The 22,235-nt window shown below is 41.0% G+C and overlaps 1 protein-coding gene across 18 annotated transcripts in view; it reads right to left on the bottom strand.

The window, feature by feature from the left end:
- APBB2 (amyloid beta precursor protein binding family B member 2) overlaps nt 1-22,235 on the bottom strand; it is a 476,036-nt gene that overhangs the window by 272,670 nt on the left and 181,131 nt on the right. For all 18 annotated transcript variants that reach the window (XM_081232470.1, XM_081232469.1, XM_081232466.1 and 15 more), the window contains one exon: nt 10,554-11,369. In XM_081232470.1, coding sequence (XP_081088596.1) covers nt 10,554-11,369 — 816 coding nt within the window. The remainder of the gene's footprint in view (nt 1-10,553; nt 11,370-22,235) is intronic.

The raw sequence follows: 22,235 nt of genomic DNA, 5'->3' as shown, positions 1-22,235 counted from the left end.
TTCTTCAAATTATGCTGAGGAAGAAGAATGATCACCTAACAATGTCCTTAATGATATTAAAGAAGAATCCTTGCAAAGATTAAACTCAATCATATTCAAGAGTAAATCTATAGAAGGCAAAACGAAAAGGGAAAAAAAGGAAAGCTCACGTAGTAATAAATATCACCTCCTCTCTTAGATACTGACAACAATGTTTTAGGGCTGGAGTTATCCCGTCCTCTCACGTTCTGACTCTTACACATGGAATGCTAACCACGTATGATTTTCTAATAGTTAAATGATTCAATTTTCTAGTCAAATCTGTTCGAATGGGAAGATTTTATTTCACTGCTTTGAACCCAAGGGATCTGAAAGGGAAACACAATATAAAAATTATAAGGGTAATTGGTAACTACCCTCACATTTATGAAAGCAAACTGGGTGTATTAACTGAGCCAGACTTGAAGCACAAAATTTATGAACCACCTACAACCTAGCTTTTGAAAAGCTAATGTTTTCCCTCCTCTACCCAGATTAACAGATGGAGAACTCTGAGAAGTCATCTAAAGATGTCTTTGGAATTTTCAAGCATGTTTTGCTTAACAGTTCATGTCACACTTTATAATTCTACCAGAAGGCATGGGACTGAGACTAGGATGACTATGATTAAAACAAGTCTGCCGGTGCGAGCATGCTGCTACTATATAGCATTACAGTTGCACACAGCTGTAACGGGCAAGACCAACCAAGCCTAGTTCTTTCTACTATAATAGTTTCGTGTGTGTGATGGCTGACACTTAGAGCAGGAATCCACAGGCCTAATGCCTTGAGCCCCAGAAGGCAGGACCCATCTAAAGGGCTGCCGCTGACTGGGGCCTCCATGGCATTTGAGCCCAGTGTTATGAGATTTCTGGATTTAGAAAAGAAAGAGGAAACCCATATTTCTATGTAAAAGCTCCCAATTTCTAAGCGTTGGCATCTAATTCAAAACATCATCTGCTAGACAAAACCTGTCTGCAGGCCTCCTGCGCACTCCCCAGCACTGTGCGTTTGTGACCTCTGAAACTTTCATGGCATCATATTGCCTTTGCATTGCCCTAAAGTTAGGGTCATAGTTTTTCTTTTATATTCTGCAAAGCTCCTAAGAACGTACTCTATGTTTGGTAAGCAATGTCTCTTAAACAGAGGTAAGAAAAGCATGGCTGTTGCTAATATCGCTGTCTGTCTGTTTTTAAGCTTTGATCCAAAGGAATAACACCATCCCCATATTGCCAAGTTCCCTGAACTATCCTGTTCAGAACTGAGCCAAAGTGCTAAATGTGAAGCTTTACAGTGTCTTTATCACATTTTCCTGCCCTTCCCATACTCATTCCCAATCTCAGTTGGGTTTATGGTTTCAGATTCACCAGTATCAGGTCCACACTAAGTTCCTTCATACAAGAATTTGGGTGAAGGCAACCAAAACTATCTTGAGGTCCTTTGCAGCATACTCTATCCATTTGTCAATTCTGACAATATCTGCAAGTATTAACTTTCCTTCCTGAAAAATTTAAACACAAAATTTCTGCAAATATCCTTTCACATCTCCTCTGTGTTGCAGATACTAAGGAATTATCTACGAAGATATCTGTACTGGGTTGAACAGTATTCCTCTAAAATTCATATCCACTCAGAACCTCAGGATGTGATCTTATTTGGAAACATGGTCTTTGCAGATATAATCAGTTAAGGTGAGGCTGTAGTGGATTAGGGTGGGCCCTAAATCCAACAACTGTTGTCCTTATAAGAAGGCCATGGGAAGACACAGGCAGAGACTGCAGTGATGCAGCTATAAGCCAAGGAATGCCAAGCATTGCTAGGACCCACCAGAAGCCTAGAAGAGGCAAGGAAAGAGCCTTTAGAGGGTGAATAAGCCCATTGATACCTTGATTTCAAACTTCTAGCCTCCAGAACTGCGAGAGAATAAATTTCTTTGTTTTAAGCCTGTATGGTATGTTTTCTTTAAAAATAAATTTATTTATTTTATTTATTTATTTTTGGCTGCACTGGGTCTTCGCTGCTGCTCATGGGCTTTCCCTAGTTACGGCGAGTGAGGGCTACTCTTCACTGCCCACTGCGGTGGGCAGGCCTCTCATTGCGGTGGCTTCTCTTGTTATAGAGCACGGGCTCTAGGCACGCTGGCTTCAGTTATTGTAGCATGCGGGCTCAGTAGCTGTGGCACATGGGCTTAGTTGCTCTGCGGCATGTGGGATCTTCCCGAACCAGAGCTCGAATCCCCTTGCCCTGCATTGGCAGGCGGGCTCTCAACCACTGCGCCACCAGGGAAGGCTTAAAACAAAGTGTATGGTAATTTGTTGCAGCAGCCCTGAGAAACTAATATAACATCTAAACACCTTCTTCTCTTCTTTGCTTGTAAACTACACTGCCCAGGATCTGGGGATGGGCTTTATCTTTCCGTACTTCCTGAGGCATGCCGTGTGAAATGGGACAAAGAACCCAGGGACACATTTCAGATGCTGGGGACGTCTTCCATGGAGACAGGAAACTGTAGGTGAGCTATCTGAGGTCACAGACTGGTTCTAATTTAATTCTATGTCTGGGGCACCTAGCACAGCCCCCAGAGTAGACATTAAAAAAATAATTGGCATGTGTACATATATATGAATTAACAAATGAAAAAATGAATGGATGAATTAAAACAAAGCAATGGTGAACAAACCCACAAACACTTGAATGGTTGTTAACTTCCACGGATACTACCGCTCAGTGAAAATCACGGTAAAGTTGCAGATCCATTTCAGCTCCCCATAAATGTAGACAAATTCAAGCTTGCCGACTACCTGGAAGTTGCTATAGCCTCTTGGCTTTTAAAACCATAAATCTCTCTATGTGTTTATTAACTTAAGGTTCTTTTGTGAGGACAGTGGGTCAGGGCAGAATGTTCATGATGAAATTTGACCAGAAAATTTCTGAAAGTGGCTGGTAGTCTTTTTGTCTCTATGATCCCACTGAGTCACAATCGTAGAGGCGACATGCCCTCCTCCAAGGAGGCATCACTGGCGCTTCTGGGAGCACTTCACGCAGGACTACTGGAGGACTCCATCCAGTCATTTCCTAAGCAGCGACTCTCTGTCTCTGTCCACTCCCTCTCCCCAGAAGCCAAGCAACCTGCCAAACTAGGTTCTAAAATTTTTATTTTCAAGATGCCAGTAAAGCAGACATAAGAGTGGGGTAAAAAATCATGAATTACACTTCTTCAGTGATTAATTTTAAAAAAGAAAAGGACTCCTTACTTTTTCTTTTTTTTTTTTTCTTTTTGCAGTACGCGGGCCTCTCACTGTTGTGGCCTCTCCCATTGTGGAGCACAGGCTCCGGACGCGCAGGCTCAGTGGCCATGGCTCACGGGCCCAGCCACTCCGCGGCATGGGGGATCTTCCCGGACTGGGGCACGAACCCATATCCCCTGCACTGGCAGGCAGACTGTCTACCACTGCACCACCAGGGAAGCCCAGGACTCCTTACTTTTTTAATAGCTCTGAAGGGCAATGATCTCCCCACATCTTCATCTGTTGAAAACCTATTTAATTTCCAGCACAGATAACTTCGATGCCTGAGCTTCCATATCCCAGTCAAACTTTCTTCCTCCTCTAAGCTCTCCTTACCCCACAACATTCCACCATCTCATGGCTCCTTCCTGGTTCCATCTTGAATATATCAACGGTCTTGTGCTCACTACTAGACTGGTAGACTTCTGTTGCCACTCATTGCACTGTATTCATTTTTTTGTGTACCCTGAAGTACCTAGTATAATACTTTATAATGGAAGGCAACCAAAACCTATCCTATCATTCAACTGAATATAAATTGTTTCTAGAACTTTCCAAAAATAATTAATTGAGCAAAATCATTTTCTTCCTTAAGTTCATGAGGTGAAATAAAATATCTTTTTATACATCTTACTCCCGAGATACTAAAATCTAATTTGGAAATCACACCATCCATCCCAGAACTATGTGTCCGAGCTATTTTGGAAACATCTCACATCTGTCTTCTTGAATTCCTCCTGTCACATCAGGGAACGCTCAACTGAGAAGACAAGACAAGAAGGCTAGTGAATCACTAAAGGGTGTTTGAAAGATTAAAATTAATTCAACAGGACAAACCAGCTGAACACTGGGTCTTTTCTATATCCTGGAGTTTTTTTTTAAAGGGATAGGAGCTTTCAAAAAGCAATTTCAAAATAATTTATGGTTGAAATTACCAAAATCCATTTGACATAAAATGAACATTTAGAAGACGTTTCGGAAAGTTAATAATATAAACTTATCCAAAGCTCTAACACTCTTAAGCTAGCTAAGTCCAGAAATAATTAGTGCTGCCAATTGCGTTGACATAATTAGGTTTGTGCCTTGGCTTTTGCCCTCACTAGCTATCCAACTTGCAAAAGAGTTCCACTTTGCTTGCCTCAAGACTGGAAACCAATCAACTTAAGACAGCAAAGGATTCAAACTCTCGAGCAACATGGTTCAACTTACAATGCAAGGCAAAGTGTGAGGGTAAGTGAAAACAAAATGGTCCTTTTCCTTAACCCTGGCTATTCTGACTTGCAGACTTAAAAACTCAAACACAAAGAACGTTTGTGACACACTGAACTACTGGCCCCAACTCTTCATCCCTCCCTGGAGCCTAGAATACAAATAAGAATCACCGTATCCAGGTGCTCTGAACAATTATTTTATACAAGTTGTGCTTACCTTTTCTGTTTCTAAAGCTGTACTGATGTAGCAGACCTCAAAGTATGCATGTTTGTGGTCCAGCTCCATCTACCCAACCAGCAAACTGATAACATTTATGGAGCCTGTCACTATGTGTTACGTACTGTGTGAAGAGGTTCACATCCACACGTAATGAAGACTCAGCTCCTACTTTCATGGAGCTCCAAGTCTAAACAAAAACTTTCCAGTAAGGTTACAAACTGCTGAGAGGAATGTGATAACAGAGAATTGGAAATATTTCCTTGAGGTACAGAAAAAGGACTTTCAACAGCTCAGAGGGTCCAGAAAGGTTTCACAGAGGAGCTGAAAATTGAGCTAAAACTCAACTGTTTACAGGAATGGAAAATTCCTCTAAAATATAATTTTCTATCTTTCAGATTATCAGGATAATCTAGTTGAGGTGGATAAAGTCTGATGTATTCAGCCACTGGTGCCACGAGCCTAGGTCTCAAAACTATGATACAGTGGAAAAGCGCTGGATGCTAGGTCCAAAGATCTTGGTTCAAGTCCCAGCATGGCCACCTGAGTGTGAGAGAGTATCACAAACAAGACCTGGCACCCAGAATTTCACTGTGCCTTCCCCAGGAATTTGTTAATCAGTATCCTCCCTCCACTGTGAGGCAATATCATCAATTAAGTTAAAAATATGTACCCAATATCAAAATCAGGCATTGATTAAAATATAATATTAAATGACTTACTCAATACATCAGGGCCATTTGGAGATATATGTAGATAGTTTCCATTTTTATTCAATTAGTCATTATTTATTTACTAAGTTTACCTGCTATATTTCAGGCATTGACAGCACAAAGATGAAGATAAACCAATCCCTGCCCTTAGAAGATGCAGAAAGTCCTAACTAAAATCAGAGCCCAACGTATGCAGACCAGGGGTGGAAACGGGGGGTGGGGTGGGATGAATTTGGAGACTGGGATTGACATATATACACCACTATGTATAAAATAGATAACTAATGAGAACCTGCTATATAGCACAGGGAACTCTACTCAATGCTCTGTGGTGACCTAAATGGGAAAGAAATCCAAAAAAGGGGATATATGTATTCATAAAGCTGATTCACTTCACTGTACAGCAGAAACTAACACAACACTGTAAAGCAACTACACTCCAATTTTTAAAAAGTTTTTTAATATGTAATAAAATCAGAGCCCAAAATATAGGTAATCCGTAATTAAGAGAGACGTAAACTTTTATCTCATGCTGTACTGATAATGATTATCACTAATAATGATAAGCACTGATATTTATTAAGCTCCTGCTATATGCCAGACACTGTTCTAAGAGCTCTTCAAAGATGCTCTCACTTAATCTTCACAACAGATCTATGCTAAAACCCTACTAGCACCCCCAGTTTACAGTTGAGAGGCTATGCAAATTGCCTACATGGAACCCAGCTGAGGTTTGAACTTGGGAAGTTGACTCTAGAGCCCATCCTCTCAATGATAAATTAATGCAGCACTGGGCCCACTGTCACACCATCTAGATTTGATTTTCTCGGTGTATATTCTGCCTTTGTACACTTTAGTAATGAACTTAATTTTGAAATGCCTATTCCACAAGATCCATCCAGTTTCACATTTTATATCTTCAATTTTATTAAGCCCCAAATTAAACCTAAGTTACCTGTTGGTACAAACTAGGTACCCTGGTAGTATCAGAATGTTGTGTCTTTCCAAAGTTTTTATGAAGCAAACATAAAACACCAGGTGATGGGCTTCCCTGGTGGCGCAGTGGTTGAGAGTCTGCCTGCCGATGCAGGGGACATGGGTTCGTGCCCCGGTCTGGGAAGATCCCACATGCCGCGGAACGGCTGGGCCGGTGAGCCATGGCCGCTGAGCTTGTGCGTCCGGAGCCTGTGCTCCGCAATGGGAGAGGCCGCAACAGTGAGAGGCCCGTGTAGCGCAAAAAAAAAAACCACCAGGTGATTAATGGAAAGACTACACACAATCTGACCAACCTATATCTATCTGAGCCATCATGCTTACCTGGGGCCACTGAGGGGACTGCATCTCTGGCAAAACCTGAACAGACTTAAGGTTCCCACTTTCAAGTACCAAAATGATGCAACACTTTCCTTTAGAATCCAGGTCAGGGCATTCTTTTGAACTTTTCTAAATTCCTATGAAACTCAGTAATTCCGCTGATGCTTCCCTGCCACCCCCCGCTTCTAATAACCTCTTGCTTCTCAAAGGACAGACGACATAGGAGGAAAAGAGGAGAAACATATATACATGATCGACTGTGCAAAGAAAGTTACTAACATGCCGAGCTGGGCAATTCAGAAAGAAAGGGAAATAGAAAGTGGTCAGTCTCTGGGCTGGGCAGTGCATTTTATTTTATAAATAGCATTCTAACTTGGAAAGCATGCCTCTAAGGTAGAAATGAGTCTATTTATTTTTCCAGGCTCCCCAAAGCACAGTCTACAATCCAAAGATAACTGGGTCAAGATTTAGTCATACAACATACACCACTGTGATGAATATTTGCTTAGCACACAGTGAATAAGCAAGTATGTACACTTTGTGTATATGTATATATGTACCATGGCGCTGCATACTAGTATCTGACAAAATACTTGCTCTTATTTATTTTCTTTCAACAATTAGTAGTTTGTGTTTATTTTACATATATATATATAAAAACTCATATATACTATATAAAACATATATAATAATGATTTCACCATTAGAAGTGTTTAATTTAAATGGACTGTGGGACTTCCCTGGCAGTCCAGTGGTTAAGACTCCGCACTCCCAATGCAGGGGGCATGGGTTCGATCCCTGATCGGGGAACTAAGATCCCAGGTGCCATACGGTGTGGCCAAAAAAAAAAAAAAATTGACTGTGATCATTGTGAACACTAACAGTATGTTTCACTGGAAAGATGAACTCAAAATACCAATGCTGAATAATCAATTATTTTACTTTACTCGCTAATTTATGTAATCTGTGTGATCATGAAGTAAAGAGGTGTCTTTTCAGTTGGAGTTCACAACTGGCTCTAAGGAAATTCCAAAAGAATTCCCAAATATTATTAATATTCTGAGGCATTGCATTAAGCTGAAATAAAGATCCCGAAGTGATGATTTTGAAGGGATGGCTTCTAGCATTTGTAAAAAACTCAATCTCACAGCTTTAGAGAGTTGGGTCACAGCTAACACACTTTTTCAAGCACATCTGATTCAAAATGTCTATCCTTAGATAGCCATTACGGGCCATCACCATACTGCCATCCTTACTCTAAAATTCAAGGTCTTCAAAAGCAACTTTAAGAATGATAAATGAATGTATCCCCCAACATGTCAGAAAACTCTAATCCAGTTCACATCACATGCCAAGCCCTGTAATGGGTTCTGTAGAGAAACCCAGCAGCAAGTAACACCAGGACACCAGGCAAATGAGTGGTGAGCCAAGGGGACCCTGGAAAGGCCCCCTGGAGAGAGTGGCAGTGGACCAAGACAGTGTACAGGTACAGTTTAAACTTGGTGCTCTTAGGACTTCCCTGGTGGTCCAGTGGTTAAGAATCTGCCTTCCAATGCACGGAACGCGGGTTTGATCCCTGGTCTGGGAACTAAGATCCCACATGCCGTGGGACAACTAAGCCCGCATGCCCTGAAGCCCTCGCGCCGCAACTAAAGAGAAGCCTGCGCACCACAACAAAAGATCCCGCATGCTGCAACTAAGACCTGATGCAGCCAAATAAATAAATAAATAAAATTAAATTAAATTAAAAATAAACTTGGTGTTCACCACCAGCCCTTTTTGACACAGCACTCAATAGGCGAAGGGGCCAGGGAAAGAAATACACTAAACACTCAGCAGCGAGGGAATCATTAAATAAATCATGGAGCTTGAAGAGGGTGGAACAGCATGCTTAATACTTAAATTCAGCCTGAGGTAGAAAAATGCTATATCCTGATATGAACTGATCTGCAAAATATATACTTTGGTGGAAAAAGCAAAGCATTTATAAAACAATGTAATGTGTCATTTTTTTTCTTGTTTTAATTTTTACTGTGGAAATTTTTAAACATACAGAATGAGAGAGAACAGAATAATAAACCCTTATGTACCCACCTTTAACAAGGATCAGCTTATGGGCAAAATCCCATATACAATATTATAGTATAATATATTATATTATACTATAATATTTTAGTATGTATCTCTAAATGGTAAGGACTCTTTAAAAATATCATTATAAAATTTGGGTAAATTTTAATATTTATTATAAATGTGGGTATATGCCTAAAATAGTTCCTGAAAAAAATAAAAACTAAAAAAAAAGTAGTGGTTGTCACGGGAAAAAAGGGGGCCAGAGTGAGGAACCGAGGAGACTTTACTGTTACTTAATACCTTTCAGTAAAATTTAAAATATAGCTACAAAAGGGAGCACAGGTCCTGGAAGAGCAGCAGAAAGGCTGCCACGACGTGAGGAAGAGAGTGTGGCCTCAGTGGAGGGCGCTGAACACACGAGGTTGAGTTTGAATGTGAGACACTCAAGGAGCCATTTATATAGATTCAAACACTAATAGGTGACAGTGTCCATCTGCTACAGGATATGAAGTCTCTAAATGTGAAAAGTAATAGAGAGTTGTGAACTCAGTGACATTACTATACATAATTACGATTCCAATAACGTGCAGATCCAGGCATTTCTGAGATGAATGGGCTCATCTCAACCTCCCTACTGCCATATCCAGCTACAGGATGCTGATAAAATCTATCATTTAAAGCACTCTGGTTTTAAAGGGCACTTCAAAAACACTTTTTTTTGTTGTTTTTTTAAACAAGTTAATGTCTTACTTTCTCCTCTTTTCCCATCTGTAGTCTTTGTAATTTCTCTGACTTACAGGTGGGGAAAATGTCAGTTCCTTCCCTGGTGGTTCTATCTGTTACATCTGTATCACATTAACAGAGCCCTGGGATCCACCAGAGGCAGGGTTAGGTTAAAGAAATAAGCCTTTGTGAGTGCTTGTTTACAGTGAATTCAGACACAATACAGTTCTCCAGTCTTTTAGTCTCATGATCAGTAAAATAGGGGCTTTGAGAAGATAAGATTAAAAGTAGCTGATTTTTAGGACCCTGTTCATTTCTGTGACAATTTTCACTCCTCTGAAAAATCCAAAGATGTTACAAAATATAGACAAAAGTCAGGAAAGACTGGTCTCAACTAGACTAGTTAAAATCCCAAACTTCTAAATATATGTTAAAAGAAACACTACTTTCTCACTTTCAAATATCACTTGAACAAGGCTAATAAAATGTTCCCCAGTAAAGGTCAAAAGGGAAATGTCTTTAATGAATAGACTTTCAACTTTTTAAACCTTAAACTTTTCATTAGTTTGAGCATAAATAAGTTTTTTCTGAGAATTTTAAAATACTTGGTTCTCTTTTTCAGGTTATATCCTGCCCCTGGCAAGTGTCTCCCTTTTATTATTTTCCTTAACAAAACCCAGCATTTCTACATAGTATATAGAAATAGTTCACCTAACCACTGGCAGTATAGTTGCTAAATAGGTGATGTTTTACTGTACTTAACACCGGGGAGCTATGCTTCCCGGGACAAACAACTTATGTATGAATCAAAATGAAACCGCTGAGGAATCTAATGATATTTTCACACAAATTGCCCAATTTTACCCCAAGAGGCTCATGTTCTTCTCTACCTGCAGATGAAAATTTGGGGGGAGGGGGTCAGTGTAGAGATTAATTCCATCAGTAAGGGAAAACACCAAAAGAAAGTGCCACCGTAGGCTACACCTTTCCCAGGTACCTGTCTCATCTGCGGAGCTGGGGGAGGCACTGTCTTGGGACAGGGTCGTCCAGCTGGATTCCTCGTCGCTCGGTGCCAGGTTCTGGATCCGGTGGAGTGCACAATCGGTTTTGGCCCCCGTTTTAGGATGATCCTTCTTGGTCTCCGGGCTGGATGATATGGTGGCTATCTGGCCATCTTCAGGGCTGAACTGGGGTTTGTTTGGTTTCTGCAGCAGTAAGTCGCCATTCCCAGTGACGGTGGAGGCCTGGCTCTGGCCTGGCTGGGCCTTCTCTTCCACAGCCCCATGCTGGTTGCCCAAGTTCTGCTCGAGTTCTCTGGTTGAGGTTTCCAGGTCTGCATAGTAATTCAGGAAGCTCTTGGTTCTTCGGGGCTGGGAGGGTAAAATCTCACAGCCCGAGGAATCCCGTGGGTGGGGCTCTTTACCCTCTAACTTCTCAGAAGTTATGTTGATGACTGCAGTGGGGCTGACGTTTCTGTTGGGGTCCTGCTGCCCTTGTTCTGCAGCCTTCCGGAGCTGGTTCTCTCCATTTTTCACCAGCTTGATGTTGGCAGAGCCATTTCCCAGCAGGGGCTGTGCGGCCGGATCCGAGAGGCCCATTGCCACCTGGATGTTAGTTAGTGCATATTTTTTCCTGCATTTGGGGGGTGTGCTGTTCTTGGTTTCTGTGTGTTTTATTTCAGCGTTCAACAATTCATTGTGGGAGGAACGGAGATTAAGGGTGTTTGGTGGTGTGGCTGGGCTATTCCGATTAGTGACGTCTGTCGTTCCGCTGCTGGCCATAAACACTGCCAAAGTGTCTACACCTGAGTCAGCTGGAAAAAAAAAAGAAAACTGGTCATTAGACGCCTGGCATTATTAAACTACTTAGCATAGAGAGTGAGCAAACATTTCTATACAGAAAATTGAAAAAACCAATGCTTCCGTTGCAGTTTTGTAGAACGGACCCATTTTCCTCTCTCTTTTCAACGTTTGATCATACATTAAACAGGAGCAAATAAAAGGCTTAATGTGGATACACAAAAGCCAATTTATAGAAAAGCTAGGAGGTCTGAGGGTCCAAATTTTACTTAAAAAAGTATCTCTCTTTTGAAATCATATAAAAGCATTTTCTTCCAGCAGCTGGTCTTCGCTTTTTCACAACCTTGCAAATCATCCCCTTTCTAAACATTTACATCACATTTCTATTCTGTCGTTCCCTCAGGCAACAAAAAAGTTGCTCAAAAATCCTCTGGGGCTCCAGCTTTCTTAATTAACCTGAAAGGTCACTGTTCAATGAAGCACCATACATCCAAGGTAATTTTTCTTCACCATGTTTAGAAATTGTGTTCTGAACACCAGGAAAAATCAAACCTCCATTAGAGTTTGATAATGTCTTGTGAACATTTCTGACCTGGGCTTACTGTTTGTACTGAACAGAAATTTTGGAGAAATGGCTTAATTGCTCAAGAACATACATACTCACATAAAACTATTACTAATAATGTAGCATTGAGCCCTTGGCTAAAGACGTGTTAGACTCCCCAAAGGAGTCTGAATATATTCCACTGAATTAAAACACAGACTCAGCGGCTTGCAGTCACCACAAGCCCTTGTAGAACTCCTAGGAAATTATCTGACAGTTGCATTTATCTCAAATATTGTTCACACCATCAGTGATTTGTTCCATGCGTCTCTTGCTAGGAAGACAGAAAAGTTTCTCAGACTAGAAGGGAATAAAATTCATCAGCAAGAATTTCTAAGGTTTCAGATTTCTCAGTCTATAAGGAATGACTTCTTTCTTATCTGATCCCTTGCCCTCCAGAGACCTCCGTGGGCTCTACACCAGCAGGAGATGAACCAAAGCACAGCTCCCAACATTCCTGAAATTGTACTGTGACAACTCCCTCTTCCTCCACCAGGCAAAACAGAGACCTCCGCAGGGAAGGAAGGTAAGAATGTTCTACTGTTCGGAAGCTTAGAGGTATCCCTTTCCATCATCCGATACTCAGGATGAGCTATTTTAGAAAAGAGTTACCCACTGATTCTAGAGTCTGTGTGCTTCTTGGAAGCTAGGGAACATCTGTACACTCCAGGCAGTGTCCATATTTACAACAGAATGACCATATGGTCCACAGAGATAGCTAAGGCTGTAACCCAAAGTGGTTAGACTTTGGGCCCCAATCTTTAGAATTATTATTTATAAGAATTCCTGCTTACCCAGCACCTACTGCACTTGGGCTTCATTGAGAATCTGATTTGTTTTTCCCTTTTAAACACTATTCTGATGACTAAATTTTAAACAAAAATGTATACTGTTTTGGCTACTACTACCATTTTACAGAAAACATATTTCAATTTACAATTCAACCTCACTCCAGAGCAGCATTTGATATGAAAAGGGTCCATATTGAACCCACATGAAGTTTTCCCTGAGACACACAACCATAACATAGGCACACAAGAGAGAATTACATTTAGACTTCTGGGTATTTAGAGTGACATTATTATAAAAAACCTGGCAATCTGCTGGCTTTTTAGAAGGTATGGCAAAAAAATTGCTATGAGGCTATTTTACGATGTTAGATACTATATCCTAGCAATGTTATTAGGGAGAATTTTTTATTTACTCTGCTTATAATTATAAACATTTTCAGAAAGAATACCATCAAAATTTCTTGGTGAGTTAATATTTAAGTGGCTTTTATACCCTGGATGTGACAGGTAAAAACTTTGAGCCAACAGAGCTGGAGGAATCAGGCTCCCTGACTTCAGACTATACTACAAAGCTACAGTAATCAAAACGGTATGGTACTGGCACAGAAACAGAAATATAGATCAATGAAACAGGATAGAAAGTCCAGAGATAAACATATGCACCTATGGTCACCTAATCTATGAAAAAAGAAGGCAAGAGTATACAGTGGAGAAAAGACAGTCTCTTAAATAAGTGGTGCTGGGAAAAACTGGACAGCTACAGGTAAAAGAATAAAATTAGAATATTTTCTAACACCATACACAAAAATAAACTCAAAATGGGTGAAATACCTAAGTGTTAAGACTGGATACTATAAAACTCTTAGAGGAAAACATAGGCAGAACACTCTCTCACATAAATCGCAGCAAGATCTTTTTTGATCCACCTCCTAGAGTAATGAAAATAAAAACAGGAGCTTCCCTGGTGGCGCAGTGGTTGAGAGTCCGCCTGCCGATGCAGGGGACACAGGTTCGTGTCCCGGTCTGGGAGGATCCCACATGCCGCGGAGCGGCTGGGCCCGTGAGCCATGGCTGCTGAGCCTGCGCGTCCGGAGCCTGTGCTCCGCAACGGGAGAGGCCACAACAGTGAGAGGCCCGCTACCGGGAAAAAAAAAAAAAAATATATATATATATATATACAAATGGGACCTAATTAAACTTAAAAGCTTTTGCACAGCAAAGGAAACCATAAACAAGACGAAAAGACAACCCTCAGAATGGGAGAAAATATTTGCAAATGAAGCAATGGACAAAGGATTAATCTCCAAAATATACAAACAGCTCATGTAGCTCAATATCAAAAAAAAACAACCCAAACAAAAAATGGGCAGAAGATCTAAATAGACATTTCTCCAAAGAAGACACAGAGATGGCCAAAAAGCACATGAAAAGATGCTCAACATCACTAATTATTAGAGAAATGCAAGTCAAAACTACAGTGAGGTATATCACCTCACACTGGTCAGAATCAAAAAAATCTGCAACAATAAATGCTGGAGAGGGTGTGGAGAAAAGGGAACCTTCCTACACTGTTGGTGGGAATATAAATTGGTATAGCCACTATAGAGAACAGTATGAGGATTCCTTAAAAAACTAAAAATAGAGTTACCATATGATCCAGGAATCCCACTCCTGGGGATATATTTCTGGAGAAAACTGTAATTCGAAAATATCTAGGTACCCCAATGTTCATTGCAGCACTATTTATAATAGCCAGGACATGGAAGCAACCTAAATGTCCATCAACGGAGGAATGGATAAAGAAGATGTGGTACAAATATACAATGGAATATTACTCAGCCATAAAAAAGTAAAAAATAATGCCATTTGCAGTGACATGGATGGACCTAGAGATTGTCATACTGAGTGAAGTAAGTCAGACAGAAAATGAAAAGGCAACCTTTGGAATGGGATTTTTAAAAAGGAAAGAAATAGGCACAGAGGGGTACATGATTAAGGTGTCAGATGTGAACAGTGAGGAATGCACTCCAGGATCTGGCCTGGGGAGGGCAGGAGACGGAGCCGGGAGGAGGGTGAAGAGCTAGGGGAAAAGGAAAAGGCCAAGGGGTCAGAGGTCTCTGAAAGGTAAGGGAACAGGTGTGACAGGAACAAGGGATTGCTCCAACCCTAGCTGCATGCATACCTTGGGGAGCTTTTAAAAAGCCCAGAAGCTCAGGCCCCACCCCCTAAGACACTCTCAAATTCTGATCCAATTAGTATGGTATTGGGCCCACTCAGGGTATTAAAATGAAATGTTCTTTGGGTGATTCCAGTGTGTGGCCAAGGCTGAGAACCACTGCAGTAAGTGAGAGATTTGGAAGAAAAAGATGATATATATGCATGTTAATGATTTCAGAGGCTCTTGGAACACTCTGGTCACACATGTCATGTTCCTTGTACATGCACACATTCTCAGCATCCCTCCCTCCTTCCTGGCAAATTTCTGCTCCACCTTTAAGATTCAGGGTAGATGTCACCTCTTTGGGAAACCTTCTCTTGCCCCTCTAGACAGATTCCAGGGCTGCTTCTTCTACGCCTTTCATAAACCTATCTCCATTTCTCCATAGCATAACAGAATTTCTCACACTGTTTTATTTTTAACCTATTTGAGTTTATCACTAAGCTGTGACTTCCAGCAACAAGCACAGTGGCCTATCATGCAGTAGGTACTCAGTAAATGTTCGTAGAATAAACTGTTGAATAAAATGAAAAAGACAAGTGTTTCATTAACATCTCAAGAAATGTTTACTTAAAAAGCCTAGGTTAAATTTTTGAGTTTCTTATTAAAGATTGAAAAGGAAACCACCATTACTGCCTAAATAGTCAACAGTAAATTCATTTTTCCTTTCCTTGAAAAAGACTAATGCTCTCAGAAAGGGAAAAGGTGATCAGTGGTCAGTTATCTCAGCTTTCCCCCCGTGCAAGCAGCATCTGGGTAAGATTTAAAATAAAATCTTTCAATACTGTCTAGACCAATTTATTTTGTTCCTCAGTCTCAGCTCAAGAAAATTCCTGTTCAATTCTGTCATAACTCCCCAAAAAAGAAAAGACTATTTAGAATCAAATAGCCTTTTTTTTTTTTGACCCAGAGCAGACTGGTGTACTTCTTTGCCAAACATCATTTCTCACCAGCTGTGATCCCAACAGCTTAAAGTTCTCCGTGCTTTGGTGTGAAGAAAACTGGAGGCCCAGCAGAAGCTCTGGTGCACACAGCACACGTGCTCCTGTCACCCTGTGATCCCCACCACCCAATTCCGGGCCTTCCTCTGTTCCTTACCTCCTCCTGTTTACCATCTGCATCATTAATAACACTGAACAGAAGAGAATTAAGTAGAATGGGAGATAGCAACATAACAGTAATATAACAAATTATGTTGAAAAACAGATGCTCTATGGACGTGGAAATGAAAGGATATAGAATGAAAGATGCTATATTGAGACTCTAATCAAAAGTTGGTGTATTTAAGCTGGTTCCATTTTTCTCTGCCTCACATGATTTTACTATAGTTGTAGATCAAAGATAACTTGGTATACTACTCCCTATAAACTGGGGAAAGAGGAGAAGTTAAGTCCACTAATGCACGGGCTAGATGCTAACTGAGAACTCATGGCATTGCCATTCTCCCGAATTCCCTGCCTGGAAACCTGGGAATAGCCCTTCATGAGTTTCTTATCCTACCAAATTCTGTCAATTTTACTGGAAAACGTTTCTCCAATAAATTGAGTTCCCCCTTCTCACCATCTTTATGGCTGCTTTCAGGTTCTCACCACTTGAAGTTTCCTTCTATATCTCCCAAGCACAACAGTCTCTCAAACTCCAGTCTACCCTGACACAGTTCATCCTCTGCAATTCTAAAAACAAATGGACTGTGCAATTCTCAGTTTAAAAATTTCTACTGGCTCCCTGTTGTCCAAATTCAGCTCAGTATACAAGGCACTTCAAATTCTCCTCTGCTAGCCTAAATCTACCCTTCCCATCGCATCTCCTGTCACTGCACCTCCCCCTCCCGCTGTGGTCCCTACATGACAGCAACAGTGAACTTTTCTGAGGATGCTAAGCCTCTTCACTACTCTTTGCCTCTGCACATAGAATTTGTTTCCTCTGCCCGGGAAGGTCCTTTGCCCTCATCTGCTTTACCCCTGCCCTATTTCCTGCCTGAAAACTCCTATAAATCCTTCAAAACCCAGCTCACATGTCCTCCTTTAGGTCTTCTCTGACTCCTGAACATAATCCTCTGTGCTAGGTGTGTGACATGCAGTTCACATCAGCACTTCTATACTATTCCATAATATCAATTGAGAGGTCTCTCTCCCCTTCAACACTGCAAGTGCCTTGAGGGCAGTGACTGTTTTGTTCACTTTTTATGACAGTTTTATTGAGATATAATTCACATACCATAAAGTTCACTTTTTAGAAGTATAATTCAGGGATCTTTAGCATATGCACAGAGTTGGGCATTCATCACTACAACCTAATTGCAGAACATTTTTATCACCCCAAAAGGAAATCCTGTACTCACTAGCAGTCACTCTCTATTCCTCCCTCCCCTAATCCCCTGAAAACCACTAATCTACTTTCCATCTTCATGGGTTTGCCTGCTCTGGACATTTCATATAAACAGACTCATACAATACGTGGTCTCTGTGATTAGCTTCCTTCATTTATGTGTATCCTTAAGGTTCATCCATGTTTTAGTATGTATCACTACTTCATTCCTTTTTATGATCAAATCATATTCTACTGTATGGATCTACCACACTTTGTTTATCTGTTCATCAGTTAACACAGGTATTTGGATTGTTTACACTTTTTAGCTATTATGAATAATGCTGCTATGAACATTTGTGTACAAGTTTTTGTGTGGACATATGTTTTCAATTCTCTTGGATATATACCCAAGAGTGGAACTGCTGATTATAATTCTCCTGTGATGTGCACACGTATATATAGACATACATACCATATGTATACGTGTGTGTGTGTGTGTGTGTAAAACCTTGTGAGGAACTGCCAGACTGTTCTGCAAAGCAGTTGTACCAGTTTACATTCCCACTAGCAATGCATGAAGGTTTTTTTTTTTTTTTTTTTTTTTTTTTTATAAATTTATTTATTTATTTATTTATTTTTGGGTGTGTTGGGTCTTCGTTTCTGTGCGAGGGCTCTCTCCAGTTGCAGCGAGTGGGGGCCACTCTTCATCGCGGTGCGCGGGCCTCTCACTGTCGCGGCCTCTCCTGTTGCGGAGCACAGGCTCCAGACGCGCAGGCTCAGTAGTTGTGGCTCACGGGCCCAGTTGCTCCGCGGCATGTGGGATCTTCCCAGACCAGGGCTCGAACCCATGTCCCCTGCACTGGCAGGCAGACTCTCAACCAGTGCGCCACCAGGGAAGCCCTGCATGAAGGTTTTGATTTCTCTACATTCTTGTCAATACTTCCTATTGTCTCTTTTTGATTATAGCTACCCAAACAAGTGTGATTTAATTTTGATTTGCATTCCCCTTTCATTTTTATATTCCAGAGTTTCCAGTTCCTTTTACAAAGCCTGGCACATAAGAGCACTCAATAAATGTTTGGTTCATTAATCGTTCACTCATTTATTAACTAAATATTTTTCACTCATTCATTAACTAAATACTCTTGGAGCATCTATTACATGCCAGTTGCTCTTCTCAAGGTCAAGAACACAACAGTGTACAAAACAAGCAAAATGAATGAGGAATGAGCAAGCAAATGCCAATAACCCTGAGGGCCAGTCTTCAGTACAAAGGTGGCTCTGCCCCTGGATATCTCGAAGGTGAATGGGACCCACGACTTTGCCATCACCTCCGCATCTATTCATCATGCTGTCTTGAGCATGACTCACAAAGATCCAACATCAATTCAAGAGGCTCGATTCCTAGTCCAGAGCTCAGTATACGTTCAGAGCTCGGAGTGTGACAAGAGCTCATATTATTACTGCTGTCATTCTCCTGCATGGACAATGCACAAACATCTGTCATGACCTGGCATGTAGAAGCTTTACAGTTTTTCTTGAGAATCAGCCTCCGTCCACGCTCATTCATTCATTCAACAAATATGTTTTCGTGCATTACTATGCGACAGATACAGTTCTAACTGCTGAGGAGACAGAAGTGAACAAAACTGACAAAATTAAAATACCTGCTCTCACAGAGGAGTTCAGCCCCTGTGTTTCAGGCAGAGATGACTCTACCCCTTATTCATGAGGTCCATGGCCTAGGCCCAGCCAATCAGAGGAGCAAATCTCCATGGCTGTGGTGACCGGCTCAAGGAAAAGCATATGACCAATCCTAAGCCTTCTGCCAGAATGATCAGAAGAGAAGTGCTCTCTTTTCTCTTTTTCTTGAACTAGAAGATATAAGCCTAGAGCTTTAAGAGGTCACCATGAAGAGACACCTGTGTACGTAAGACCTAACAAATGGGCAGACAGAGCCAGGAAACAGAGAGAAAGTGAACATGCCCTAATGACATGGCTGGAATCCCTGAAACGAGTCATGCCTGAAACATGAGGTGCCGGGACTTCCAGGGTATTGAAGCTAATAGATTTTCAGCAACTAAAAGAGCTGTAGTTAATATAATGCACAGAGTATTTTTTATGAAGCCTAACTAAAATTAGGTAAGCCAGGGTCACTTTAATTTCATGGTTAACAAAGCTTTCCTCAAACCCTGAGTCGCAAAGATCCCAGCCCTGAGATGTAACCCCGTAACTCAGGTGACATCCTAATACAAACCCATGCTGGAGCCCGGAGTTAAACCTGCCCTCCCCCCTTCTCTTTTCTGAGACCTCTAGCCTCCTGTCAAAGAAAGTTTGTCAGTAATAACAGGAAACTCCTCTCTTCAATAACCTGCTGCTCTCCCTCTGCTCCCTTGGCATGTTTAACAAAATTGGAAATTGACAAACGGGCCGGGGAAGCTCAATGCCTGACCAATTCTTAAATGAGACTTCACATTTTCTTCATTTTTTAATTTTTCTGCTATACAACTTCATTTCCACTGAGGAGTTAACAGCAAAACTTCTGCCCTGAGGAATGTTGCCTTTTGAACTAGACCTCAAAGTATTAAGGAAATGAAGTAAACGCAGATTTTTTTTCTTTTAGGAAGGAGAGGCAGGATAAAGCTGGTTTCCTGAAATTACTCATGAAAGTAAACTCTCAATGTGACAAAAATGATAAGAACTTCTCTATGAACAAAGGAGGCAAAGGTTATTAGGAGGCAGCTTGGGTCCCTGGGTCAGAGAGATCACAGGATTAGAACCTTAGAAGTTTTTAAACCAGGAGCACACAGCTGGTTCACAGGACAACTTCCCCAGGCTCTAAGATAAAGAGGTGATTTCACCCGCTAGGTCTGACCCACCTAAGGGGCTTCCCAGGTCCCATTCAGCTAAACTGCCTGAGGGCTCTCTCTGCTCAACATCCCAAGTGGATCTGAGGAAAGTCAAGAAAGATGCACCAAACACTTTTCTTCAGGAAACTCAGACAGGGCAGAGACAAGGATACGTTATTAACAAAACTCCCAACGGCTAAAGTACGCACAGGGTCTTACGAGAAGAAGGTATTAAAGATGAGGACAGGGCTTCCCTGGTGGCGCAGTGGTTGAGAGTCCGCCTGCCGATGCAGGGGACACGGGTTCGCGCCCCGGTCCGGGGGGATCCCACATGCCGCGGAGCGGCTGGGTCCATGAGCCATGGCCGCTGAGCCTGCGCGTCCGGAGCCTGTGCTCCGCAGCGGGAGGGGCCACAACAGTGAGAGGCCCGCGTACGTACCGCAAAAAAACAAAAAAAAAAAACCAAATAAAGATGAGGACAGAGGTTCAAGGAAGACTCCCACAGAAGGAACGGCTGAGCTGGGTCTTGAAGGATAGGGTTAGGGTTAGGGTCCACCAGTGGACAAGGAAGAGAAAGGCACTCCAGGTGGGAAAATAACCTGGTATTCCAACATCACACCCAGCAGATGTAGTCACCTTGGGATATTATATGCTTATCCCAAGGAAATTTTCTTTGCTCAATTTCTAAGCTGTTTTCATCATTTCATCTTCTTCTAAATGATGTCTTCCGAAGACAATTGTATTTTTTAAATATAGCTCTAGAGTTTTATGGCCAAGTTTGATTAACATAGTCAGTGATCAAGCTGGTTTAGGTGAGGAAAAGTAGGTAAGCTAAAGTAACAACATAGGTTTTCTTGAAAAACTGATAAGCTGACCTCAAGTCAATTCCCAAAGAGAGAAAAAAAACATTAAACAATGGCAGTGTCCTTGAAATAGGGTAATTACCCTACTATGTCAGAGGCTGAGACCTACTCGGAAGGGACTCCCGTGTTGAATCTTGAAGGTTCAACAGGAATTTTCCAAGACATATAAGGGTATACATTCTGGCTTTTCTTTTTTTTTTTGGTTGAAAGGCTTTATTCAACATTTTTCTATACATTTTTTTGCCATCTTTATTGGAGTATAACTGCTTAACAATGGTGTGTTAGTTTCTGCTTTATAACAAAGTGAATCAGTTATACATATACATATGTTCCCATATCCCCTCCCTTTTGCGTCTCCCTCCCACCCTCCCTATCCCACCCCTCTAGGTGGTCACAAAGCACCGAGGTGGCATGTTTGTTTTTTTAAAGGCTCTTTGTAGTCACAGCTCCTAAGAGTTGAAAACGGGCTTGAAAGCAAACCTTATCCCAATTATTGGTCCATACTCTACTTCACTAGCTGCCATTGGATTTTCAGGTAAAAAATGGCTGGAATGATACTCTACTGAAATAAAAATACAGTTTTCCTTGTAAAATGTGTTACATCCTATACCAATGCATGATAGTAGTAGCTGTTATTAAAAACCATGCTGGATAACGGTTTCATTTCTCTTATATAACTACCAATTGAATAAAGCAATTTGAGTAACAACAGTTAAAGTGAATAATTGGTATAACAAAATATAGTGACAATAAGAAATTTCTATAAGTTATTTGATTAGTTCGCCTCTATTTAGAGGAAAACACATCGTTTACATGTTTGTCAGCTTTATTCTTATGTTTCCATGCTGAGTCTATTTTGCAGTGTAATAAAAGACTTTAAATGCTAAAGAATTCCTAGAAGGAATTCTTCTCAACACTTAAAATGTATTTGTCAAAGGACACATGTATTTGCTTTGATTTTTCAAAATTAATATCCTTATTCAAATATGGATTTACAAAGAAAATCTACTCCCTGCCCCTAAACCGGCTTCTAAGAATTGCCTCTAAGTTCCTAATTTTCCTGTGTGAATTTAGGATGGTCACCTTGTTTTCAGCTGTCTTTAATAAAAGGATATTTCCAGTCACTCAACTGCCTCTACTTAGCTTAGTGTTTATTTTATTATGTTTTAATTTTAGTTCTCTGTTGAGATGTAACATGCAGTGTTATATAAAGGAGAAAAAGACTTGGACATACTTATTGAGTTT

Source organism: Mesoplodon bidens (genome assembly GCF_964165515.1).
Source record: "Mesoplodon bidens genome assembly, chromosome: 1".
In the NCBI taxonomy this organism is placed as follows: domain Eukaryota; kingdom Metazoa; phylum Chordata; class Mammalia; order Artiodactyla; family Ziphiidae; genus Mesoplodon; species Mesoplodon bidens.
Note: the sequence above shows the minus strand (reverse complement) of the source record. Positions and strands in the feature narration are given on the sequence as shown.